Here is a 27,878-nt window from a genome sequence, read left to right as displayed (position 1 = left end):
ATGGCAGCGGGCGAGCGGGCGGCGGAGCCCCCGGCGGACCTCAGCCACTACGTGGTGGCGCGGCCCATCTACAGCGAGGCCGGCTTCCAGCAGGAGCACGAGCGGCGCCCGCCGCTGCCCCCCGCGCTCCGCCGGCGGGCGCGGGCGGCCTGCAGGTGCGTGGCGGCGCCGGGGCCGGGGCCGGGGCCGGGAGGGCCCGCGGGGGCCTGGAGCGGAGCCAGCGCCGGGACCCGCGCGCTGAAGTCGCGAAACAGCCTGACTTTACGCACACATGTATACGCTTACATGTGTGTATATGTATACCGCCTGCTCTATACATTACACATACACTCTCTATATATATATCCTTCTTTTAATATCAAAGTGTGCAGATGCTGTTACACATGGGGGTGGCGCTTCCTTCAGGAGACTTTTGATACCAATAGATGCCTCATTCCTAGCTGGAAAAAGTAATAGTGTCAGCCTTCACCTCTTAAAATATGTGTAACCTGCAGTTTGCCACTGGTTTTTGCTGGTAGCTCTCTGGTTGTAGTTTCAGATGGTGCTGTAATAACTTGTTTTCCTGCAGCTGTTCGAGAAAAAAGGCCTTTCGGATTGCCAGGTCCTTCCTGCCCATTCTGGAGTGGCTCCCCAACTACCGGGTGAAGGAATGGCTGATCAGCGATATCATCTCCGGGGTCAGCACGGGGCTCGTGGCCACCCTGCAAGGTAAATCCCGGCATGGTGTCGCTGGGCGGCCGAGCGCGCTCCTCTCACAGTGTCTGCCGGCACTGTGGTGAAAGGCAGGTGGAATTACAAATCTGAGGCTTGTTATTCAATATCAGATATTACATACTATTTTGCAATACATAATTGATGAATTTGATTTACTCTTTTTCTGCTCAACTTGAAGACTTAAATTTCCTTTGGTATGATATTTGTCTGTGTTTAACACTTTCTCGAGCCTTTTGCTCAAAACTCATTTTAATATTTTAACTTTCACTTATATTGGGATGGATCAAATAAGTCATGTGGTATTATTTCTGTTTCCTGGTTGTCTGAGCCTATAGCTCTTCTGCAGCTGCGTACAAAAATCTAGTTATTCCCCCCAAATGAACGCAATTTTGATATCTACTTTCCTTTAAAATTTTGCCCATAAGGTCATTCAAATATCTGCAGAAAACAATGCTTAAGGAGGTAGTGGTGTAGTCATGTTTTAAAAATTGATGAAGTTGATGGATAGTTACAGTGCATGCCTTATAGTATTCAGCTTTCCTTATTTCTTTATTACATTTATTAGAAAAACATTCAGTAGATGAATAAATAGAAAAGTGGCAGAAATAATCATAAATTAGTGAAACTATCTTAGTTAAGAGAGGAAAGACTTAAAGGGGAGAACCATTCTTCTGCCTGAGGCAGCTGATATGGTCCACTTTCAAAGGCAAGACTAGCTGTAACCCTGGTGGGATCCAGTGTATTCATTTCTTTGGGTTGAACTTGCGCTATTTTCACAAATTTTCAGGACAGTGGGAGGTTAAGTTAGCTGTCTCAACTGCACATTTTCCCGTAATGGAAATTAAGTGCTTACACTAGGGGGCAAAGATTATAGAGATCCAACAAAGAAAGTAATTTGTCTCATTCCCAATTAGTTGTCCATGACAGAAGGGACAGCTTGTCCTCTGAAGGTATCTACCATTCTCCATCGACTTCAGAGGCACCAAATGCCCAAAAGAAGAGACACAGGATTTTCTAGGAACCACAGTATTGCCTGTGCTTCTGTTAAACCCTCCAGGCAAGATCCCATTTTGATAGTAATTATTTCTTAAATAGCCACAAATTTTCCCTACCGTCTGTTCCAGTGAAGTGCACTAGTAAGGCAAAGATTAGCAGAAAAGAAGTGTTACAAACTTCTGCCCCAGGCAGAGAGTGACCTGAGGAATAAAGATCCAGAGCGACTTGTCCACAGTCATGCAGGAAGCAGATGTCAGAGCTGGAAGATCTCTGCAGAAGGCAGTGCCTCAATCACAGGATTGCCTTTCCTTTTTAAAACTCACCGGGCTAGATGGGCCTTTGAGCTGACCTAGAACAGCTGTTATGCTCTTACTGTAACTTCCTCATTTATATTTTTACAGAGGAAGCCTGATTTTCTCACAATAAGATTCCACTTGTAAAATGTATTTCTGAAGTGCACTGTCTGGTCTCACACCTCCCTGTGTATTCAAAAATACATGACAATCCTAATTAATGCAAATCTAATCTGTGTCCGATATGCATTTGCTGTAACTTTAAAAAATACATAATTCTGAAGTACCAAATCATATGAAAAACTGGCCAAAATGATTGCCAAAAAAGAGGTTTCTGGGATCTTGAAGTGTCCCTAACTACCAATAACTGTGTGTGTTGCTCTCAGTCCTCTCACGAGTTACAGTAGTGTGACCAGGACCTAGGTTATTTTGAGCTCTGGTAGCAGTTTGTTTCTTTGGAGGAGAATACTAGACTCTGCAGTGGTAGCTAACTGGGATACGATACTGAAGCTAACTCTTCTCTTTTTTTTTTTTCCTTCATTTTTTGTTGGAGCTGACAGCTCGCTTGGTTATACAAAGGGAGAAGATGATAAGGGTCAAAACTTTCCAATTTGGGTGCTTTACTTTTGGCATTTAAGTTTATAAACTGATACCTGAAAAAGTGGCCTGATTTGCCAAAGGGCTGAACATAGTGAAGCATATTCATAGTGCAATAATTTGACATCCCTGTTTGAAAATTCTGTTTATAACCATGACACTTTGCATATTCCTATTTTTTTTCTCAAAGGTCAGACCATTCATTTTTGCAACAAAGTTCCCCTGCCTGAACTTCACATTAGTGCCTGTTTTGTGCTACTTATACAAACGTAGAAATATCTTTCCATACTTACACATCCAGCTACTGGTGTGAGATATGCAATTTTTACAGACACTAGTACTCACATATGTGCCTGAAACTGAATTACAGATGCAAAATGCATTCTAAATTGTATCTGGATAAGGCATAAATCTGTCTGAAAGTCTAACCCTATTTTAGACAAGATACTAGTCTACTGAGAGATTTTAAATGGGAAATTGTGATGATGTATCATTTCAGGTTTGGCATACGCTCTGCTGGTTGCAGTTCCTGTTGGATATGGTCTCTATTCTGCCTTTTTTCCTATCCTGACATACTTTTTCCTGGGAACATCAAGGCACATCTCAGTTGGTAACTGCATGTGTTCAAGTTACAGTGAATTATCTTTTACAAAGTGCTAATCCTTACTGTGAACATTCATATTTCATATAAGATAGGTACTTTCTGAACCATATCGGTTGTACTGAATATTAATATTGGTGGGTTTGGGGGACTTAAGACTTACTTCTTCTCTGTACAGGCAACTGTTCATCATAGCTATCTTCAGTTGTGCCCACGCATGCCCTTTGCTTGCATTTATGCTGAAGTTTAAATTTTGTCTTTGGCTATGCTCTTTGCAAGAAATTACAAGATCAAGGCCACACTAGGCAGTATGAACAGACATTTTGTCTACCAGCTAAAGCTCAAGATGGCTAAAACAGAGCTCTTAGTCTTCTCCGCAAGCCTTCCTTGCTACATCCTTTTTGATCACTATGGACAATATCATCTTCTTGCTTGTCGCAGAGCCCCAGAACCGGTGTATCCGCTCCAGCCTCGCTCTAGGCCCTCACATCACGGCTATGGGTAAACCTTGTTGATTCTTTCTGAATACTTTCTCTAAAATATGGGTTTTTTTCCCCTGTCAGTTCTCACAGTTAAAATTCATGTTTAAGCTTTCATCATACACAACTTGGTCACTGAAATTTCTTTTTCTCCATTTTAACAAAATACAGTCTTGCTATCCAGATGTGAGCTCCCACCTCTACTTATGTTGACATCCCTACTTTAAATATTTTCAAACACTCCTTTTTATACTTTCTCTAATGCTCTTTTTATACTCATGAAGTGTTCTCTAAAATAACTGTAAAATTAACTTATCCTTCTTTAAAACATTTCATCACATTTTCCTTTTCTGCTTAATTATAGTCATAACCGCAATAAATGCAACTATGTCTAGGTTGCGCATTGCTGACATAATGATCTTTTACTCCCTGTCTATCTGTATCTTGACCAAGTATGGTTTCAGTCATCTTTAGCCCATGTAATACCATATTACTGCTGAAAGGGGCAGTCCTCCCCCTTGCTGTGTATTCCTGCCACCACCGCTGTGTTGGGATTCCTGGCCATGCAGCTGTGTGGTGATCTGCATCAGCTCATTCATTCAGCCGAAACCTAACCCTGAAAACAAAAAGAAAAAAAAAAGTTGCTTTCAGCTGGATCAGCCGTCTGCTTTGTCTCATTGCGGGCCACAGAACTGCTGGTGCTAACACAAGGGAGATGGTGGGAACACGTTGCCCCTTTTGGGCTTGGTACAGCCTTAAACTGACTTAAGCAAAGCATGAAACTGCACCCATATGTATATTGTAAGTTATTTAAGGAAGGAACTGTATCGCTGGGTCATGTTTGCAGTGCCTGTGGCTCCTAGCCCCCTAGTACTACAAATAATAATTCATGTGTCCCAGCCGAAATATTAAATGAATTTTGTAATTTAGACTTTACTTGTCTACTCTGATAAATGCTTCTTTTTTATGTGTAGTAAACTTGGATATGTTCTGTTTATCATTACAGGTCCCTTTCCTGTAGTCAGTTTGATGGTGGGATCTGTTGTATTGAGCATGGCCCCTGATGATAATTTTCTCATAGATGGCAGTAATGCTACAGGGGCTAACGGTACTGGGCCACTGATAGACACTGAATCCAGAGATGCCCAGAGAGTGCTGATAGCCAGTACCCTCACATTTCTGGTTGGAATTTTACAGGTAAAATAGTTGACTTGAAGACACGGGTTGATTTTGCTTTAATTTTAATGGGTGAAAATACAGCATGGAAATACCTACTAGGTATTTAGGTATATATATTAAAACACAAAAATGAAGGAAAGTTATCTCAAACTCTGAAGAGCTTGCAGGGGACTATTCTTTTCATCCTGGGCAGCATTTGTGGCAGCATGGCTGAGGGTCACAGTCAATAGAAGAATAACCCTATGACTGTAGAGCAGGAGACTTACACAAAACTAAGTGCTAATAGTACATATCCTGGAGCATCCTTTCACACAGTTCTTCAGGTCTCCTTTATTTCTCTGGATGACATGATATTAAGCTACACTAGGCTGCCATGGAGGAAGATGTCCTAAGACTCTGTGTCAACAAAGAGAAGAGAACAAGGCATAAGAAATCATCAGATAAAAAGTAGGTGCAAATTTGTACTATGGAAGGCAAAGATGGGCATCGGTGCTCAGAAGACAAGTTCTAACAAATGACACATAGATGTCATGTGGAGTGAGGTCAGTGGCATCTAAAATTTGTCCTTTGCCCACTTCTCTGTAAAAAGTTAGAACTAGATCGTCCCACTTTGCTGTGCACATTACTTCCCTTGAAACTGATTTGTCTCATGCAACGAGTCCATCTTTTGTTGAACAAAATGAGTTTCATTCTTTCAGACTCACTCATGGCCAGGTTGTCACAGTCTTGCTCATGACCATGAGCTTGTTCCATGGATAAAATCATTTAACTAACTCAGCCAAAGTTGGGTCAATGCAGGTACAGGTACCATGATCAGGCGTGATCAGTTTTCATGCTTTCCAGAGGCATGTTCATGGGAGTGAATGTGAACATTTTGCAGTTTCATTGCTATATCATTTTATTGTTTAGCAAGTTGTTATTCTTCATGATTTTTCCAGGTAGTATTTGGAGTCCTTCAGATTGGTTTCATTGTGAGGTACCTTGCAGATCCACTAGTTGGGGGATTCACAACTGCAGCTGCTTTTCAAGTGTTTGTGTCACAACTGAAAATAGTCCTAAATGTTTCAACTAAAAACTATAATGGTGTCCTTTCCATAATATATGTAAGTACGGCCTTCTAATTTGCTTTTATTTTATGCCAGAACTTTTTCATAATTGTTTATTATTTATCTTCTGCTTCCATTTCATGCAGGAATGATTCATATATATTGTGGTAAGTATAGGATATTCATTTAGGTCTTAGTCTCACTCTCATCAAGATCTGCAGGTTGTCATTTGTACCTGTGGAGCTCCAAGCAGCTGCTTTCTTCATTCCCCAGACCATGAAGGCTAATTGCAACGGTTAAGTCTTTTCCAGGCACAGCTGTATTCCATATAAAGTTTAAACATAATATCCAGCAAAACAGTTTTTCTTCTCTAGGTTTTCACTTGTGGAGACTATTCCCTCCCATCCCCTTGCTTCTTGGTTTGTTGAGAAGGATGTTTCACCATTTCTTAACATTGTCAGATCATCTTCAAAGTTGACTGGTCCCAAGTCTCCTCTTTCTTAAACCAGCAGGTCATTCTGGTAAAGGGTAGCTTTATTCAATCCACACTGTAGCCATACTGGGGAATTTCTCAGGAAGGATGTGGATTCCCATCCTGGAGGCAGGTACCTGCTGGTTAGCTAAGGAGAGGCTAAATACTGCTGTCACAAGTCCATTTGTTGATTTTAGAGAAAATGATCAAATGAAGAACTGTCTTGGATGGATTACAGAAATACTGAATTCCTAGAGATTCTCGTATTACAGAGTAGTCTCCTTTCCCAGGGAAATTATTGAGTTTTGTCACTGACTTCAGCATGAAACTGTTTAGATTCATAGTATTTTAGATCTTCCATCATACTTCACATTAGGATAATAGATTTCTTCAAGAGGCTGTTCTAGACAAAGATGTCCTTACAGAACATGCCAGTTCAGGCAACCAGATTAGCTAGTCTCTTTATGCATGAAGAAGAACACATTAGACGTGTAGATCAGCAAAAATAGAATGAATTAACTACAAATAACAAGGTGAAATTCAGAAAAAATATCTGTGGAATATTTGAAAAAAAGTATTACGTCATGTGCCTTTTTGGCATTAATGAAAATGCTTTTCCTTAGGCCATGGAAAATTAGATAAGACAAAGTACTGTCTAATAAACCTCTGATTGCAGACTTGGAACGGTGACGGACTAATTGATCCAGTAGGTTTTTCTATCTCTCTGGTTTTTATTTTCATTGAAGGGTGGTACAGCTAGTATAAAAGTATTTTTGAAAAGGAATTAAACGGTTCTGCCAGCTCCAGCAAGGCTCAGATTGGAGTGCTGACTTTTTAGGTTAAAGCTTAGAGTTTCTGCGTTCTAACAGGTGAGCCAAGCAAATGCGCCTGCAGATGTGCGTAGAGCAAAGAAATTGTGATTTCTGGCTCGCTCAACCAGTGATTTGCTGTGTCAGCTTCAGCAAATCTTGGACGCGCTTCAGAAGTGGTGTTTAGCAAACTGCAACACTAAGCGTCCAACATCAGGAGAACTCACAACCCCCCCACTGGGAACCTGTTGTTCCCTGGCACTGGGGAGCACTGGGATGGGTGATAACTAAATGCTGTAAGCAGTACAAGGGGCAAAAAAAGGCTTCAGGCTACCCACAGAGAAGCCTCTCACTTCGTGTTTCAGCAAGGTTTGTTTCTTTAGCTTAGAAAACAAAGCAGGTTAAGTACTTTATTTCAAAAACAGGGGAAGCAGGTCTTTTCAGGAAGGTGGTAGTGGTGCTGCTGCTACCACCCTCCCCTTGCATTTCAGCTAACAGCCCAGTATTTGGGGAGCTAACCAGGATACCAGAAGTCTGTTTCCAGTCTCTTTTGCATCAGCTCATTCTGCCAAAGCTGCTTCACTTTGCACAGAATAATTAAATATTCATGGAGACAAAGAGCAAGGGAGAATTACCCTGATGGCTGGGAGAGGGACGGAGAAGTATCCATAGCTTTTCTCTGATCAGCCCTTCCTGTTTCCTCTGTACACTTAAAAGTGATACTTTTGTCATGTTTGTATAAATGCTACACAAATATAAATGTCTGTCGCATGCACTGTAGTTTGCAATAAACAATCGGACCAAGCAAGGGCATGGCAAGGGTAGATAAGGGAGCTGCCGGTTGTAGTCCAGTTGTGGGAGTCCTCCAGCCTATGACCAAACTAGTGGTGGGAGGGTTAATGTACCTGAGAGTGAGGTTGGGCGACCGCTTTTCTCAAGTACAGGGGTCTCCACAGCCTGAGGGGTCTGGGCTGGCATGCTCATTCTCCGGGTGTGAGCAGAAATAGGGAAGACAAAATACACAGACTGGATGTGCTGGGCGTATGGTGAGCCAGAGACTTGCCCAGGGGTCTGCCAGCTGGCTTTTGGATCAAAAAATGAGCATCTCTGCTGCTATCTGCCCAAAGCAAAGGAGTTATATATGTCTCCTTCCTTGCTCTAATAACAGATAGAGGTAAAGCACAGGTAGGGGGTGAGCCCTTGGTCCTTAGTATTAGTTTTCTAGAAATTGGGAAGCAGAAGCAATCTGTGCAGGCAATTCTCGCAGTTGTGCCTTTTAAGTTAAATTCACCATGAAATCCTTTCACTGAATCTGTAACAGCTTGGTGGGACATTAGACAGATTTAGGCTCCTCTGGGCCCGAGCAAAGGAGTGTGTAAGCCCTGGGCTCCTCCAAAACCCTGTGCATCTGTTTCTTCTTGAGAGCGTATTCACAGCCTTTAAGAGGACAAGGGTGTATTTTAAATTGTCATTTTTATTTTTCAGACTCTTGTTGAAATATTTGAAAGAATTGGTACCACCAACATTGCAGATCTTATTGCTGGACTCCTCACCATTTTTGTCTGCATGGTAGTTAAAGAAATAAATGATCGGTTCAAACACAAGATACCCATACCTATACCAATAGAAGTCATTGTGGTAAGATGAGAACTATAACAAAAGCTGATAACAGCTACAATAGATGGGGCTGGCTACAGGAAGACATGAGCATTTTTTCAATTTTAAAACTGTTGTTTTATTTGATTACAGACAATAATAGCCACTGGCATTTCATATGCTGCTGACTTGGAAAAAAAATACAATGCCGGCATTGTTAAGAGCATTCCTAGAGGGTGAGTGCCTTTGTATTTTGGGACATAGATCATTTTTTAATTGGCTAAAAATGACAGTGGTAAGATAAAAGACGTAAAAGAGAGATTGAGAGCTATAATCTGAGTTTAGGACTCAGAGCTGGAGTTTTCTGGAGTTTTACTCCTGGTTCTGTCACTGATGCTGTCTGATTATGTTGCCTAGCTTTTCTTTATCTGTAAAATGGGTTTAGGAGTACTTACGTGACTCAAAAAGTTCATTTGAGAATTAGTTGTTTCATGGTCACAAAGTAAATACATGACATAAAAACATAAAAAAATTAAAGGACTTTTAACAAGGAAAGTCTACTTCTGCATAGGTTTCATTTCTAAAAACAGGAGTTGTCCCACCATGGTCCATATTCATGCTGCCACTGTTATCCTAACCAATATTGTCCCTTACGTATTCACAGGCGCACGGATTTTGAGGATTACACTGGTAGAGACTTTCACTTGAAAGATTCAGAGCACTTCACAGTAGTAACCTTCACATTCCATTTGCTATTCAAGCCCTGATTAATTAAAATTTGTGGAAAACACAGTAGGGGATAAAAATGTTGTTGAGATCTACCAACAAAGTATGTTAACAATAGTATGAAGTGTCATTAATGTATTTATGTAATTCATCATACTATTGAATATATCCTTTATTCAATGCTTCAAAAAATGTACTTCTTCACTTTGCTATCACAAGGCCAAATCTCAGTCACGCTGAGAACAACAGGAGCTTTGTTGCTGACTAATAGCATCAGGATTTGGGCTGCGGTGAGCTAGATAAGCATGTTCTGTATGTCAATGGGCTGTTTCCACCTTTTTATTAACTTGAAATATTACGCTTGAAATTATAAGCAACCTGTATGCCTCTGCCTCAAGCTCCTTGACAACTCTAGGAAGAAAAGAATTTGATCAAAGTTGATAATATTAATATATTTTCTAAATGCTAGATTTTTGCCTCCTGAACCTCCAGCTGTCGGCATGTTTTCCCAGATGATAGCAGCCTCATTTTCCATTGCTATCGTTGCTTACGCTATTGCAGTCTCTGTGGGGAAAGTATACGCAACCAAATATGACTATGCTATTGATGGAAACCAGGTATGTAAAACTGAAATAGTTTATGAACATAGAGAACATAGGTTCTGTTTGATGCTGACTTATGTAGCCAGATGAAACATCTATACAGATTTTTAAGACAAAATGTAAAATTGGACAGGAGAAATTCATTTAACTACTGCAAAAAAATAGATGTAATGGCCATATATTATCTGACAAATTTGCCACACAGAGATGGACAGACGTGCTCTCCCCTCAGTATGGGTCTTTCATCCGAATTAATTTTTTCATCCGAATTAATTTCTTTTGTACCACTTCAGTGACTGAGGTTGTTCTGAATGGGTCGTTAGAGCTAAACACTGTGTAGAGGAATTTTCAGGTGATACGAAGTTGACCTGGGCAGCTTTAGCAACCTGCTTTCCATTTCTATGCGTAAGGCATCTTCTGAGGTCAGCTGCTGGAGCGGGGCAGAAGGCAATGCCAAGCTCAGAAGCTGCTCCAGGCAGCTTTATTTAGGCTTAGTCTACATGCAGCATTTGTATCCACTCCACTTTTTCATTTAGGGTGTGATTTTTACTCCAATAACATTGAATTGTGCTTCTTGGTGTGACACCAGTTATATCAATATGAATATACATGTAACTGTATAGCTAAGTCCTGTAGTTTCACAAAAATAAATGCCTACCAGTATATGAACATACCTCAATAACTGTCTACATCAGGCAGCTGTATTGTTATAAACACCAGTTTCTAAAAGCCCGTAGCTGCAATGTTGTACAAGCGATGCACTGCAAAGCCCTTAGAGGATTCCCGCAGGTTTTCAGCGTCTGCTTGGCTGGTTCTGTGGCTTGCCACGGGCGTGGGAGAAAAATGTCCTACAGCTTCCTTGTCCCGCATCTCTCCTGATTTTGAACTGTGCCCTTTGAGCATTTAGGAAAATGCATTCACTACAATAAATAAATAAGCCAAGCACCTTGTTTAATGGGTCCTTCCATATTTTAGTGCTCATGAATTATGCCCAGGTTGTAAAGCTGGATTTTGGAAATACTGTTATGCAGTATGTAGCAGAATTATATTTCTGAATGTGCTCGTCACTTTATAATACACAAAGTTCATATCTGGTAATACTCTGGATTCAGGTTGCCTAAAATGCATTGACTTTCAGTTTAATAAGTCTGTATGAATAATGCGTATTCTTGAAAGTGCTATTTATGCTGTTCTTTTGCTGAATATGCTGTACTGCCAGCACTGATATGCTTCAAAGGTACTAATAAAATATTATAATAGTTGAATTACTGTCTATAAAAAGCAAAGTGCCTTCCTTCCAATACTAATGCTATGAACTTTACACATACCGACTGTTAAATACAGCCGTGAATGATGGGCAAATAGTTTACTTAAAGTAAACTGGAGCAGTTAAAATAAGATCATAAATGCAGGTAGTAAAATCATTTTGAAGGAGAGTCCAATCCCATTATCTGCCAGTGTTTATTTTGTCTTCATAGATTCATAGATGGTCAAGGCCTGGGCACACCAGAAACTATATTTCCGGCATTTTCTCCCAGAACACAGCTGTTATGCAGGAATAGGCACGAATCGTCTAGGTCTGTTCTGTTAAAGAGCACGACTTCAAAATCCTGCCCTTGTAATTAGAGCTAAATGAAAAGCAGAGTTTTTGGCTCACACTTTTGGCTCAGAGTTTTTGGTTCTTTTGGGGGAAGGGGAGTGAGAGTCAAAATCAAATGTTCAATTATATTTTTAAAAACTTGCAGTGGGTGGAAAGCTCCTGGGACTGTGTATCAGCTCAGTTAAAGCAGTGTTTCTGTCAATTATACGGGATTGCGGGCAGCTCCCAAAGGCCTCGTTTCCCGGACGTACTTCAGAGGAATGTCCCAGATCCCCGGGCATGCAGCTCCCAGGGTCCTTGTCACTTGAGCAGAAAAACCAGCCTCCGTAGGTGCCAGCAGCTGTGACCCTGGGGCAAATCCGTGAGAACGATGCTGGGGACTCAGCAGGAGTTCATTGGGATGTTCAGGCTGAAATACCTTTGGCTCAACAAACTAGAAGTTTTCAGTGAAACTGCATTTCTTTGGAAAGCTCCTGATTAGTTCTACTAATAGTAGAATGCCTTGCCTTAATGAAAGGCTCGACTAAACTCAGACCGTTGTACTGATTTAATAGTATTTGTTTAGCTGATGGTATTCAAGAGTTAAAATTATACCAGTCCCATGTGTTCATGCAATTATATCAGTGTAATTGGTAGAAAAGTTAGTTTTGATAACAGTGATGGAAATAAGCTATAAATACCTTTATACTGGTATGGATATGTCCACCTTGGTGAGAGTATACCAACTTAATTATATTGGCTTCTAAACAGATTTAGTTACATTGGCACAAGAAGAATGCATGTAAACATTAACACTTGTTACTCACCCAGACTCTTCTCAATAGTACAGTGCTACCTACTCGATAAACTACTGTAGAAATATATTGTCATTCTGCATTGCAAATTTGTCTTAACAAATCTTTATTTACAGCATCATCCAATTATCTTTCAGGAGTTTATTGCCTTTGGGATCAGCAACATTTTTTCAGGAGCCTTCTCTTGTTTTGTTGCAACTACTGCTCTTTCACGGACAGCAGTCCAAGAAAGTACTGGTGGAAAGACTCAGGTAATGACCTCTTCTTGCTAGTCCTGTGCACAGCTAAGTTTAAATTGCAGAGGGCACAATGGGCACGTTTCACGAAAGGATGAAAATTGTATTGCTGGAACGTGAAAATCCCCAGGTATCTCAGCAAGCTGCTTGTGCTCCTTTTTGTAGCTCTGCCAGAAGAGGGCAATAAAGTTTTACCTAGCACGAGTTACATTAGAGGTCAGCAGTCTTTCAGGTCTCATGCCCCAGAATTTCATTCCCAGTTACAGGACTGTGTTTGTCACAGTAGGAATTGAGTATGAGTGAGGAGATCCTCTCCCAGAAACCTATGAGACATTAAGCTCCCATGGGCTGGCCGGAGCAGCCCTGATGTGTGCCATTTGTTATCGGCCCACCTGCCATCTTTCTCCTATACTGTATGTTACCCATCTCCATTTCACAGTACTACAGCTTCACACTTATCTAACAGTGGAGATGTACAGGATGTCCTGCAGCCCCATTTCTGGCTGACACGCAGACCCTGCTCCTCTCACCTCTCCATGCAACTCTGCCTCCCGAGAGATGCTACCTCGCGGGCGGTTGTTTATGCTACCTGCTTAACTGAATTCACTCTGCGTAGCCAAAGCGTTTAATGATTGCCCATGTGTGCCTAAATGCACTGGCATTCTGGCAGGCCTCCTTGTTCCTCAAGAAGTGTAATGTGTAGCTTTTCTTTGTAAGCCTGGAAACGTAAGATAGAGTCTTTCTACGCTCAGCTCCTCTAAACACCGTGTCCTTTGCAGGTGGCGGGGATAATCTCAGCTGGGATTGTTCTGATTGCCATTGTTGCCCTGGGGAAACTGCTAGAGCCCTTGCAAAAGGTACCGTACTTCTGCCTTGCAGCACAGCCACCAGCACCTGCACATCCAAATGCTCGGCTTTTGTGGACCGGACTGATAGACCCATTTGAACTATGATGATTGATACCAGAGGAAGCTCTGATTTATCATGTACAATGTTGTACACTTTGCAAACAGAAAACTGACAGAAGATTAAAATATCTGAAAATGCATTTTTTTGTTCTGAATAACACTTTTTTACCATTTTTGTTCACAGTCTGTGTTGGCAGCTGTAGTCATAGCCAACTTGAAAGGGATGTTCATGCAGGTGTTTGATGTTCCTCGTCTGTGGAGACAGAATAAAGTGGATGCTGTAAGTCATCTTTTTTCTTTGCTCCCTTAATGTTTTTGTCTGTGCTTTTTTTTTGCCTTTTAATGCCATCCAGGTTTCTCTTAACTATCACATAAAGTTTTGTAGTCCTGAGTTCAGATTTGCTAATGCAAATCGGTTTTATTTGCATCCTCAAAATAGAAGTGCCATGAAGCTAGTTAAAATTCCCTATTTTAGAGTTTTATGTAGTATTCTCCTTATCATTTTTATTCCCTCTATTCTGTCATAAGGACACTAGTGAGGGTATTATCCCTGCTCAGTGTCCTTCATAGCAATTAATACAGTTTACAGAAATCTTGCGTTGAGATGCCTTGAAAATCAGAATAAAGACAGCCTGTGGTCACCTTTAGCATTCTGCTCTGATCTTCTGCACAGTTTAAAATGGCCAGAAAAGCTGACCTTTTCTTAATTCCTACATTTATATTTATGTCATTATCTCATTAGCATTCTATTTGCCTGGATAATCTCAGGTAGTCCTCACAAAATACATTTTCTTGCTGTAGCAAGACTAATCCATGCTAGAATGTGTGCCTAAGAGCACTTGGCATGTTAAGGGATGTATGAACAGGCTGTTCTTATCAACCACTATAACCTCACCTCAGGGAACTTGCTCACATCTCCCACCAGGACTTCTGTGCAACAGCCCCTCAGCATGGCTCTTTGGACAGGAAAAGAATGCATGGAAAGTATCTTCAACATGCAATCCTTACTGCACACAGGTTTTGTAGTGTGTGTCTCTGGGCAGTACGTGTTTTAAGTAAATTTGAATTTTTTTAGTCAATCCTTCACTAGTCCGCTTCATAGGTAAAAGATCCCACCAACCTCAGCCTTTTGAATGACTGGGTCCGCTGGGTGCTCTGCCTGGGCAGTGACGTAAGGAGGAACTGAGGAACCCACTTCAACCGTTCTGCCTGAATATTCAATAGAGGCTTTACAAAATGCCATCAACCTGTTCATATGAAATACCTCTCTTTGGTACAGTTGTGATTTCTTGGCATCACTGAGTAGCCCTCTTCCCTCCATATGTGTCCTGTAGGAGGGCCATCTTACAGTATGTTACATCTCGGGGAGAATAAATTGCTTCAAATTTCTAAAGTAAGATTAACAAAAACTACTACTATCAATCAGGAAAAAAAGAAAATGCAACGGTTAACTTCATCCTCTTAAATTTCACCAAGGTAACTAGATCCTGGAAGAATGTCCCTCTGTTTAAAAAAAAAAAAAAAAAAAGAGAGAGAGAGAGAGATTTTTTTTTCCTAAAAGTCAATATTTTTAGTAAGATGACAATGGACAGAAGTAGCTTGGAAGGGGGAGAAGACTTTCATATGGAAGTCAGTAAATTGCCAGTGTGCTGTGGTCATCTTCAAAGTTAAGTTCTGATGCTCCTCTTATTGTCTGGTCTAGTGATTCTTTACAGTGACCACAGCTGCATTTTATAGTTAAGAGACTTTACATTTGTTATTTCTTCTCCAGATGATCTGGGTTTTTACATGTGTAGCATCCATCATTTTGGGACTTGATTTGGGATTACTTGCCGGCCTTTTGTTTGGATTGCTGACAGTCGTGCTGAGAGTTCAGTTGTAAGTAACACAGGATCAGAAATATTTGTCAATGTTATACTATGAAAAAGTAAGACAATACACTGAAAAGCAAGATGATTTGTGGCAGAAAATATGGTTGGATTGACAAGGGTTTTGAAGTGGGAAAAAAATCTGTTCTTTAGAACAAAACATTGTTTCTGTGCTATCACTTAATTACACGGACATAAGAGAGGCTGCATTATTTTGCCAGTATCTGTTCTATATCATACTCGGTATACTTGGCCATATATTATTTATGCACTCATGTAGCTGCTCAGTTCTGAAAAGGGATAAAACATTGCAGATCAAACATAAAAAGATGTATGAATTCTGTAGTGAATTGGTCACTAAAGTAACTCTTAGCATGTCATTATAATATGGTATGTCTGCACATGCCAATAACCTTTTCCCTCATTGTTTGTATCAGACTGAGCATGTGTCTGTGGAAGAAAAGGAAGAGGAAGCATGAAAACAGGACAAAATTTTGTATTTGTGGTCTATTTCTTGCTCTTCTAATAACGTGTGGGAGCTGAATGGTGAGGAAAGGTGGCTTTGCAGAATCTTATTTGGCTGTCTCGTAACATTTTGTTGGCCTTTTCTCTGAAAATACAGCATAACACCTTTCCTTCAGCCTGAAGCCCAGAAAGTACAGCTGCGATCAGTACCAAAGCATAGTTGCACTGTCAGCAAATGTGTAAAAATTGAGCCTTCCAAAACATGTTACATAAGATTAGATTATAAAAAATGGAATTCTAACAGTCTCAAAAACAATTCACAAATTCAACTCAGATTTGTGAAATCAAGCTTAAAAAATGGGAGGTAAGGTTTTACAAACTTCAGAACAATCTGCTTCACCTGTTAAAAGTATATTTGGAGACAAAAAAATATTTTGGTTTTGTTAGTGACCCAAATCCAAAGAAAAAGGGTTGAACAAAAAGTTTTAATTAATCTGACAACAATGTAAATAATTTGTTTCAACTGATTTAAAATGAAAAAAGTGATCAATTTCTTTCCAAGTCAAAAGCTGTTTTTTCATTTGATCCAAAATGAGGTTCTTTTAACTTACTTTTCTGGTTTGGGAAACAAATAGAACAAGTTAGTCATCTAGCTCTACTCAAAAATGATGAGGTCAATAGGCTGAGACCAAAGTACATATTGTCTTTAACAAGGACCTTCCACTACAGATCAGAAAAAGACCTTTGCGTAGTGACACAAAACAAAAATATAGCACTTTCCTGATGGCGTGACTGGTTGGGTAGAAGAGAACAGACTCTAAGAGTCTGTGATAGTTTGTATGCAACAATCCTCTCATTCTGTGAATGCCTAAGTATGATATTTTCCTTCACCGTCTTTTCTTTTCATTTCCATTAGTCCCTCCTGGGGTGGCTTTGGGAACATTCCTGGCACAGATATCTACAAGAAAGTCAAGGAATACAAAAATGTAAGTCATTGCTGAGCTGTTTCCCTTCAGTCTACAAGCCACTGTAAAAGAAAGTTGTGCTTTGCAGATTGGGGACAGCTTCAATTTGGAAGTGGAGTGCGTGAAGATAACAGGTTTCCGCATTAAATGCTTCATCTCGATCCAGATGGTTGGTCCATATTGCATGCTGTGGTAGTAAGCTTCTAAAAACTGCATCAGCTGAACTATCAGCAAAGCTAGCCTACAATCCATCTCATTTCTGTGAATTAGATACCTACCTAGATTCTTCTCAGCGACTGAACTGTTTCTTATTATCCAAAATATGGGTGATGTTCCTTGACCTTATATTCTTTGACAACAGGTTATAGAACCAGAAGGAGTGAAAATTCTCAGGTTTTCAAGTCCAATTTTTTATGCTAACATTGACGGACTGAAAAGCAGCCTCAAGTCCACAGTAAGTGATACATGATGGTTTTGGATGCTACTTGACTGGCTTTGGGATTTCCTTGGAATTTTATCTAGGTAAAACTAAATCATTTGATGTCTTGATCTTTTTTCTGTAGGTGGGATTTGATGCAGTTAAGGTTTATAATAAGAGACTTAAAGCACTGAGAAAGATACAAAAGCTAATCAAGAAGGGGAAACTAAAAGCTACTAAGGTAAAATTATTTTTTTCTTTCTTTTCTTTCTCAAAGGATTACTGTTAGAGCTTATTACTTTAGTCTTAATTATGAGCTCCTCTGTGCTGATCTTTAAAATAGAGATGAAAGGTGTGACTGATTACTATTGTCAGAAGTATGGGACCTACAGGAGACTTGGCAGAACTGTACCCCTATTGCCAAAGACCCAACAGGCAGCTGTGACAGCTGTAGTGCTAACTGCAGTAGAAACAACAGGTTCCCTGATCTTACTTCTAACCCTTACCACCTCAGATTGCCTCTGTGCAGTGAAAGTGCTGGCTCTTTCATATGTCTATGCTCCTCTTACCCAGCTTCCTATGCACAGTTGGGCTGTCCCTGTTGGTTGGCAGACGTAGCCTTCCACATCCTCTTTAAAGGAAGCAGCATGTGTTTCTCTGAGTATGGAATGTACATTTCTATAGTTAAAAGCTTATAGGAGTGGCCAGGGACAGGTGACCTATTAAATCTCCAGAGCTGGAAGCTGGGAATGGGCATAATGTTGTCAGAGTTCTCAGTGCAGGATGCAACATTTTTGTTTACATTCCACCTTAGGATGGAGTTAAATGCTTAGTTATGTGACAATCCAACTTCTAACCCAGTGATTTTGCTGCATTATCATGTATAGTACATCCAATTCAAAGGTGAAAATATCAGTCTTCAACAGAAACAAAACTTTTGAGGGAGGGAGTAGTTCTGAGATACTTGTTTTTCTGGATAGTGGCCTTTTTGTAGAAAGATGTTCTTCTAATAAAAAATAGGAAGAAAGAAAATACACGGTGTAGAGGAGAAGGAGCTAGTTATTTGCTCTGTCTTGTTTTTCTTTAAATTCTTGGATGCAGTATCAGTCTCATTCATTCCTAAAACAGAAGTTATCAGTGCGAAGTGTCGCCTATAATTCCAAAACTATCTCCACGATTGAATGATATATTCCATATATTATCTGCTCTATTAGAATGGCATCATCAGTGAGCCTGGTATTAATAATGAAGCTTTTGAGCCTGACGAGGAACCTGAAGACAATGAAGATCTTCAAGTTCCCACCAAAGAAGTAGAGATCCAGGTGGACTGGAATTCAGAACTCCCAGTCAAAGTAAATGTCCCAAAGGTGCCCATCCACAGTCTCATTTTTGATTTTGGAGCAGTGTCCTTCTTGGATATTGTAGCTGTGAGATCAATAAGAACGGTAAGGGCCTTTTTTCAGTGTTCTGTAAAAATGAATCTAGTCAATGGTTTGTAAATCAAGAGCTGTAGGCTGAAGATAATTTCTGAGTTTATTAAAGTTTGTTGTTGAAAACTACCTTTAAAACTTGTAGCATCAGGTAGGATATCAGTTTGTGCATATCTTAGGGGAAAAGAACAAGATTATGTTAAAAGAACATTATTAAGGTTGCACAGTAAAGTACGCTAAAATCAGAACTGCAGAATGTGGTCCACTTGTATGCATGTATTATGAAAGATTTTAGTTACGTATTTTCTTTCAACATGCCTCCTGCCCTTAATCTGGGCATAGGATGGTGCTTACTCAACAAAGAACAGTGTTTTGTCTTTCCTCCATTTTTCGGTCTTTAGCTCTAAGATTTATTTATTCTATATTATTTAAATTATGATGTGAAGGAAGAATGATTCATTTCTTTATAGGATTTTCTATGGCTAGTATCCGAGTCCTTCATCAACATTACTTAATTCATCTTCAAACATCACTCTGAGGTAATGAAGTGATAATATTCCCAGTTTAGGGAGAGGGAAATGAGGTGAAGAGATTAAGGCCTAGATAAGGCCACACTGTCTTTGGTGCCCAATTACATGCGTGTAGACCTGATTGTTCAGTCTTTAACCTTTTATGATACTTTATATGTTCAGATTACTGCTTTCACTGACTTCAAACTGCAGTTGGGATTGCCTGGCCTATCTGTGAACCAGATCATAGATTATCAAGATTCTAGATTACTAAGAAACAGAAGAGGATGCAATTAGCAATCATCTCTGAAAATGCTGTTTTATGAGACTTGCCTGCCATCACGGAACCAGGGGCAGAATCCAGTTTCCCAGGACAGTTTTTAACTAGCTAAAATACAAGAATGCTGTCTGACCTGCTTTAGCCCTCTGCCTAATTTCGATTCGGTTCTGACTTCTGAGACAGATGAGACAGGGGTTGCACAGACATGATTCTTTTCATATGCAACTTTTTCATCCAGGAACAGGTCCACCTGGTGCACTGCATGAGGGAAAGTCTGTGTAAAAAAAATTGCATGTGCTAATTAAAGATTGTCTCAAGCCACACATATATGGGGGAAGATTAAGATTGCTCTTGAAGAGACATGATTATTCTAGGAGAATAGAATGAGAACCTTAATAGACAGCAATGGTGTATGTGTAAAATATATAGGTCCATTTACATTGGCCACTTCAGAGACTGGTACTTAACTAATGGATATTTAAGTACAGCAAAATATAGCAGTTCTTTTTTTGGTGTGAATAATCAAAACATACAATTTGGAATGAAAACAGTCAGAAACAAATGAGAAGTGTGTGTGGTGTACATATATATATAAAGAGAGAGAGATTATATGTCTGTATGTCGATGGCATATATAGACATATATATATATGCATGTATAGTCCTTACAAACATTTTTATCTCCTCATTGTAAACTTTTCCTTTTTTTTAGATAATTAGAGAGTTTGAGAGAATTGATGTAAGAGTATACTTTGCTTCATATCAAGGTAAATATCCAGATACTTCTATTATGATTCATACAAAGGATAAAATGAAGACAAGAAGGATCTCTAGATGTGTTTGTGAAGGCATTTGTTCCAATAAAAATGTGAATAACCACACTGGTAAACATGGTGTGCTGTGGTGGGATATAAAGACTGCTGGGGTTTGAAGAAACATGAAAGTAAAGGTCAAGACAAAGCTATGACTAATTGATTGATTTGATTGTACATCTGATTTCTGGTAGTTGCAACCATGTATTTTGACATTTATTCCCCAAATTACTCCAAATTGATTCAAGCCGACGTCTTCTTTTTATTCAGACAACCTTATTTCACAACTGGAACAGAGCACCTTCTTTGATGATATTGTCAGAAAAGACATGTTCTTCTTGACTGTCCATGATGCTGTGCTCTACATAAGGAATCAAATGATGTACAGTGACAACCAGGATCCTATATTTGAGAAGGTGAGGATATCCAGCAGTGTTTGTTTCCCTTCCTTCTGTCATCTACAAGTTATTCTTGCAATTTCTGTTACACATTTGAAAACTAGGCCTAGAGTTGTAGTACAAAAAAATGTAAGAAAGAGTCTTACAAATTGGACAGCTTCTGTAGTACAGGAATATTATACTAGTTCAAAGGAAGGGTCTGTCAGCCCTAGGATCTTGTTAGTGGAAAGAACTCAAGTAACAGGCCATATGGAGAATGCTTCATCTGAAGACACATTTTCTAATTTCTGACAGCTGGCACCTTCCTCAGCTGGAGGCTGCATTTGGACCATTATATTTAATGGTCACAGATGGAGTTCTCTTCAGCGTGTCTGTCATGTTCCTTTTGGAACCCATTTACACGTTTTTGCTTGACACCACCCTGTGGAGATGAGTTCTGTAAGTCTATCTATGCTATGTGAGAAATATTTCCTTCTGCTTAAGCCTGTTGCCTGATAAGTTCATTGGATTTCTGTATTATTAGCTGCAGTTACTATTCATTCCCTGTTCCCTTTCTCCAAACTATTAATGATTTTATATACCTCTCTGATATGCACCTTTCAGTTACCTGTTTTCAGAGCTGAAGAGTCCCATTCTACTTGGTGTGATTGTGCATTGCAGCCATTCCACACTAGTGTTCAGTCCTGCTGGCCTCCTCCGTGCATTTTTTAGTTCTCTGTTTTCTGAGATAACCAGAACATTCTGCAGTGTTAAAGATGTGGGCACACCATTCGTTTGGAAAATGGCTTTTTAATGTTCTCCACTCTTTTCACCACAACTTCCTGCCTAGTAATCCCTATTATAATATTATGAATAAATAACTAATATTATGGATAAATAACTTGGGTGGGACCCTTTTTTTTTTTTTTTTGATAATTTTTGCTTACTACCCAGGATCTAGAAGTTTGATGCTGCAGTATAGCAGAGATTATCATTTTGATAAAGCCATATAGCAGTTTAAATACAGATGCTTTTATTATTTTTACAAAGCCATAACTATAGTCATGAGGAGAGGCAAGGCTTTTCGATACCTCAAGTTCCTCCCAGCTGATCTAAAGCAACAGTGTTCTTAAGGAACAGTAAACAACAGACCCCTTTGAGTTGTGGGAGTTATATTAAGGTACCTCAAAGCAATACGTGAACTTCAGTAATACTGACAGCGTGTTTCCTAATTTCTTTCTGTCAAGATTTCACTCATGCAGGAGTCTAAAGAACCAATAGAATTCACAGAAACAAGCCAGCCTGACGATGAACTTGATGTTCAGGAAGAGGTATGCACTTTAGAACTGAATTTATCTATTATCTAAAGAATACTGTTGTTTTTATTCCTTCGCCTGTAGCACTGAGCTCTCCTCTTATAGTATGTTGGATGAACTGAGCCCACAGCTGTTTCCTTCTCAACACATAAATACTCTCCCTGGGCACCTGGATGTCAGTGCTTAGTGGAAGAAGTAATTTTTTTTTTTTTTTAAGATGTAGCAGGTTGTATGTGCACAAGCATCTCCTGATCTGTATATCTTTAGCCCTGTTTCTGCTTAAGTAGGCTTACAAATAGATCCAAGAAGGACTTAGGTGCCTAAAAGATGACTTGGTTAGGCTTCAGGCATCTGAGTACAAACTTATGGTCCACCTCTCCCCTTCATTGCTACTTGAACACAGCAGGCACCTTCTTGCATGCTCCAAACATTTTTATTCTGCAGTTGCATGGGGCTGCCCCAACCTAAACAGCGAAGCACCTCTCCTCCACCTCTGACTTGCTGGGATCCAGAAACTGAGCAGAGCAGCACACAGAGCATAACTAACACGCAACAACACAAAAGTCCCTTAAAGCAATACCATGGTATTTTGTATTCACAGAATACTGCCAGGAGAGAAAACAGCACTTACTGCTTAGGTAGCAGTGCAGCAGACAGGGCATTTATCCAGGAAGTAGGAGACTGGGCTAATAGGAGCCTATGAGGGGTTAAAGTAGTGATGCATCAATACATTGGAAGTATTGCAGCACTCTGTGTAGGTAAAGGCATGAGTATTAGGTCTCCCTCCTATCATGCTATCATGGTTCTAGTCCCTGCTGTCTCTACTGCACGTTTATTTCTTTATCTAAAATGGGGTAGTGCTCTGTGCTGGGCCTCTCCGCACCAGCCACGGGACTGGGAAGGGGCTAAAGGTATGCTGCGCCCCTTCCATCTGACACGCTCTAGCAAATGCTGCAGCAAGCTTGCTGCGCAACCTGGAAGGAAGTAGGTAAGAGGGAGTTGTGGCTGGGTAGAGGTTCTCAGGTCACCTTGTGTTCACCACATGAAGTCTCCTAGGGAAACCTGACCAGGGAGCTCAGATTGGCCTGGGAGTCAGAGTAGTGAGAGGAAAAACTAAGACCGAGCCAAAAGCCTCTTAAACTTCATCAGGGCTTGTTCAATAGACTGTGATATTTGGTACTCCTGATTCAGCCCCTCCTTTTTTTGATTGGTATGAATATTGTAAGAGATACAAATATTACTTTTTATCACACACAATACAAACACACTTCTTCCACTACTCCAGTGAGTACCCTAATCACCACGTTATTGTGGGGAGAAGCCCTTTCCACTCCTCTGTAAGTCACTGCAGAAAGGAATAAAGGAATAATTCACAAAGCTATGAAGACAAGCAGGCCAAATTCTGATTCCAATTCCCAGGAGTGCTTCGTTATTTACATTACAGTCACTAAATAAGAAAAAGAATGCAGGCACAAAACTACCAGTCCAAGGTCAAACTGTTCTGAGGTGTTTTCATCCTCCACCTTTATGGCCAGTTTTTGAAGGCAATAGCTAGTAACCTTCAGATCTGCAACTTCCTGACCGAACTGTCTGATGTAGATACCAGTTAGAGGAAAGCTGTTTCAGAATAGACCTTTTACAGTTACTTTCTTTGTACTTTCATTGAAGCCAGGTTGAACTTAGTAGTAATGTAGTAACACATACATAAATATTTTATTTTTCCAAGTGGTGTGTACTCAGAACTAACCATTGCCCCTTTCTCTCCACCTTTTGAAAAACTTGTCAATAGGCTATGCGCAGACTTGCTTCATGAAGAAGAACTGCTGGTACTGTCACACCTGTGAACTCACAGCAATATTTATGCACCGGTGTTATATAAGCATTTTCTGAAATGGAACCAATCTTTGCACTTGAAGAAAACCCTGATTCCTTGTCTGAATGATGCAGATCTCTAGAAATCTCCAAATTTGACTACCATTATCCCTGAAAAAACTCCAGACAGATTCAGTGAGCAATTTCTGATCTGATACATTGATAAAAAATTTAAAAAACTATTACAAAGGATGTAATCAGTTTTGGGACTAGTCAGGGGGAAGGTGCATCACACTGTTGTATCAGTGTGTACTGGAAGAAAAGCCGCTTTGTGTTAACCCGGCCCAGGGGAGTTGAAGAGACTTAAATGTTTTGATCAGAGGCCTTTTGTTATGTATTTGTACAATGTCTAGCAGGAGGGCAGAAGTTCTAGCTGGCCAAGGCTTTGCAATACTAGAACATTAGGGTGACCATACTTGTTGACAAAATTCTTGAAAAAATGCATTTTGATAGTTCTTTCCAAGCAATTCCTTGAATTGCTGCAGGATGTTAGATACCTGAAACATGGGACAGGTGAAACGTTCACACAAACAGAAAACTGTGTACTGCACTACTATAAAACAGTAATTAGGATAAGTTTCAATAGAAAAGGCCCTCCGACAGTGGTTCATTAGTTCTGCATTAATCCCATTGTAGTGAATCATGCACTATCGTTAATAAAAAATTAACAAGTATAAAAATAAAAAAAAATCAAGTATACACATAAGATTACTTTGGCTACGTTATGTTATCTATAGCTGATCAAGAGGCAGATCATGACATAGATTAACAAAAACCTTATTCCACAAATACTTAACAAAATTTGTAGAACAGGCTGCTACAGAATGCACATAAAAGTTAGAATGTGAGCTAGTATAAAGTTTTTTAATGAATTATAGGAGTTTAGTTAGTTTAATGAATAGTTTTATTTTTATATAGCATGTATATTTTTAATATTCTACATCAAACAGCTGCTGTTCTTCTACAGGAAATGTATAGACATTTGACAGTCCATAATGCTTAAGTGCAATAATTTACACAAGACAAAGGATTCAAACTGCAAAATTTTAATCCTTGATTTTAGGACTATATAAAATACATATGCAAGAAATCAATGATGTAAAACTTTCATGAAGAAACTTGTTTTGATGGAAAACAGACTGCTACCTTAAATATTTTAGCACTATATTAATTTTTAAAATGGAGAAAAACCTATGTGGTGAAGGAATATGTAATACCAAAAGTATAAGAAATACAGACTCTAAAATCCCTTTGATATTTAAGCTTCACAATGTGAAATAATTAAGTCTCCTTATCCAATTATGTCAGACATTTTCTTATATCACACTGCACAGAGAAGACTGTTACTGCAGGTAATGTTACTGGAAAATCTCAGGTGAAAAGCCAAGCACTAGGTAAGTTATTCTACTCTAAGGACCTGAGTGAACTTTTTCAAAATCAGTGAAAAACTCCTATAAACTTCAGTCAGTTGGACAGGACCCTTCCACAGTGGGAAACTGCACCAGACTGACGTCTTTGTTCTCCAAGTAAGACAAAAACTTCAACCTTCATGGCACTCAGTGAAGTTTCTCATTTCAAACACAGTAAAGGTTTCATCCTAGATGATATTGATGTTCTAGTTCAAACCAGCTAAATGTAGGCTTGTATTTAGAGTTGGGCATGAGCAGTTCTTATGTCAGATAGGCTTCTCTGCAAGCTGAGAGTTAGGTATGGGTTTATAAGAGCCAAATCAGACCCATTTGCACCTCATAAGATGGAAGTATTGATTAAACTTACACTAATGCTTAGGCTCAGGCTGTGATTTGACACTTCAGGCTTTTAGGAAATACTAGCAAACACTTCCTATCTTCTTTCTCTCCCCCTCCGTTTGCCAGCATAACTCAGGAGGTTGGTACTTCTGCCAACACTGCTGACAAACCTTTCATATCGGGCCATGGCCTCAGTTTATATTATCCTGAAGATAAGCCACTGCTACCAGTGCACATAGCAACAAAGGATAAGGCCAGTAGCGTGTTTCTCAGAGGATGTATTGTTTTTCTAAAGTGGATGTACATTTTATGTAAAAAGCAAAAGGAAACATTCTACTTGGGACTGATAAAGGAGCTTTCTGCTATTTTTATATAGAACACACACTACAGAAAAAACGGTATTAAAAAGATAGCAGTGAATGTTTTGTCCTTGAGCAAACATCTGCACTGTGAAGTCTGAGCACAGATTCTTACTTGAAAAAAATATGTGCTTAGATTATTTTTGAAACTTCTCTAGTTCTTGCCCATGTAAGTATTTAGAAAAAAAGCAAATAAATATTCAACAGTCTTCTAGCTTCCTTTACAAATATGACATTTCAGCTGGAATTAGTTGTGATAAAATACAATGCAATGCACTTATTGTTGGTCTGAAAACTTCTTCAAGGCAAGGCTGCATTTGTTCTTCATTATTAAAAAATATTCAACCTTTCCTGAATAACAGCATTTCATGTAAAGCCTACACTTGCACAGAACAATAAAGAGCAACATGCAGAAGGCGTTCAGATGCCTTTTTCAGTGAGGCAGGGAATATGTGCCTTTTAATACTCTATCTACATACCCATCAAAATGAAGGATACCAAAATAATGGATTTTGTAATGAAGTTAAAGTTCTATACAATTTTGTACTAATTCAGATATCCATAAGTAATGCAACTATATGTGCTTATCTTTTTCAGCTGAATGCAGAAGTGACATTTGTCTGCATTTTGTGATTATTACTGTCTTTGCATGTCAGATATTAAAGCTGGAGATATATTTTGTTTTTTATCCTTTTTAAAAGGCTACATTTTAAAAGTTATTGTATCCATTAACTAGAAAATAAAGTTGTGCATACTGAAAAGATACTCCATGCATCCGTTCTTTTTTTAAAAACTGTTCTCTTTGTGAATTCATATTATGAGGAAATAAAGTGTATTATGTAGGGGTAAGTTTCTTATTTCCCTTACAACTACCACTTATTTTAGACAACCAGCAAAGTCAAAAGGGAGAAACCTGTTCTCTGTACCTTTTGGGGATAAGAGAAGACACAGTAGGCTTAAATCACAGCTTTTTAATGATAAGACTAATGTTAAGGTAATGAGAAGAGTTGTCTGCAGGGACACGTCCCAACCCTGGAGATTTAGCAAGACAAGCAGCCATCAGTCTGAAGTGTCTGGAGTAGAGTTGTCCCCACCTTAGAACTCTGGAAGGGTAAAGGGACTTAACCTTTAAGATCTCTTTAAGCCCTATAGCCTATGATTTAATTATTTTTTATATTCATTTCTTCAGTGCTATAAATCCAGTCTGCAGTCAGTCTCCCACTTAACTAATCAGAATTTATGAAAAGCTAAGTTTATGAAAATATCAGAGTAGTCACAGAGATCTATTGCTATGAAGCTTTAGGATGCACTGGAGTCTGCTGTTCCGTCAAGTTGCTGACTTTTTTTATAACCCTGACTACAGGATTGCTCTGAGCATAGGGAATTTGTTATTTCTATTAAATTTATTAAGATTTAAGGCAGATCACTAGCAGCTGACATAGCCCAATGTGGCTTCAAGCCCGCACATTTGTTCTGTTTCTTTAGAAGTCTGCACCGCACAGAACTACGGGTGTGCCTGCAGGCAGGGCTGTCACAGCTCCTGCACAGGGAGCCCCGCCTCGTCTGCACCGTTTCCCCTCCTCCACGAGGGCACAGGTTCATGTCTGTGTTTCCACTCACTCCTTCCTGCTGCGGCCCCAAGGCCGCTTGAAGCGCCCAGTAGGTGCGTTACCAGCACATACGCGATCCCCACAGAGAGGCTGGAGGCCGTTACCGCCGGCGTCCGCGGCCTGCCCGGAGGCGCAGGGCGGCGCACCCCGAGCCGCCCGCCGGCAGAGCGGAGCGCACGGAGCCTCCCCCGGGGCGCCGGAG

General features: G+C 39.8%; 1 protein-coding gene across 1 annotated transcript; it reads left to right on the top strand.

Moving 5' to 3' along the window:
• SLC26A4 (solute carrier family 26 member 4) lies at nt 1-24,797 on the top strand. Its single transcript, XM_067289976.1, has 20 exons — nt 1-155; nt 569-708; nt 3,100-3,210; nt 4,687-4,877; nt 5,798-5,962; nt 8,672-8,824; nt 8,936-9,018; nt 9,978-10,125; nt 12,642-12,755; nt 13,520-13,597; nt 13,833-13,928; nt 15,420-15,526; nt 16,898-16,967; nt 17,308-17,400; nt 17,510-17,605; nt 18,579-18,809; nt 20,295-20,349; nt 20,665-20,810; nt 22,019-22,102; nt 23,877-24,797. Exons 1-20 carry the CDS (start codon nt 1-3, stop codon nt 23,898-23,900), a joined length of 2,340 nt encoding a protein of 779 aa, XP_067146077.1. The 3' UTR covers nt 23,901-24,797.
• The last annotated feature ends 3,081 nt before the right edge of the window (nt 24,798-27,878 follow it).

The sequence above is a fragment of the Apteryx mantelli genome, chromosome 1, assembly GCF_036417845.1.
Source record: "Apteryx mantelli isolate bAptMan1 chromosome 1, bAptMan1.hap1, whole genome shotgun sequence".
Taxonomy (NCBI): domain Eukaryota; kingdom Metazoa; phylum Chordata; class Aves; order Apterygiformes; family Apterygidae; genus Apteryx; species Apteryx mantelli.
This window is presented reverse-complemented; position numbering and strand designations above follow the sequence as displayed.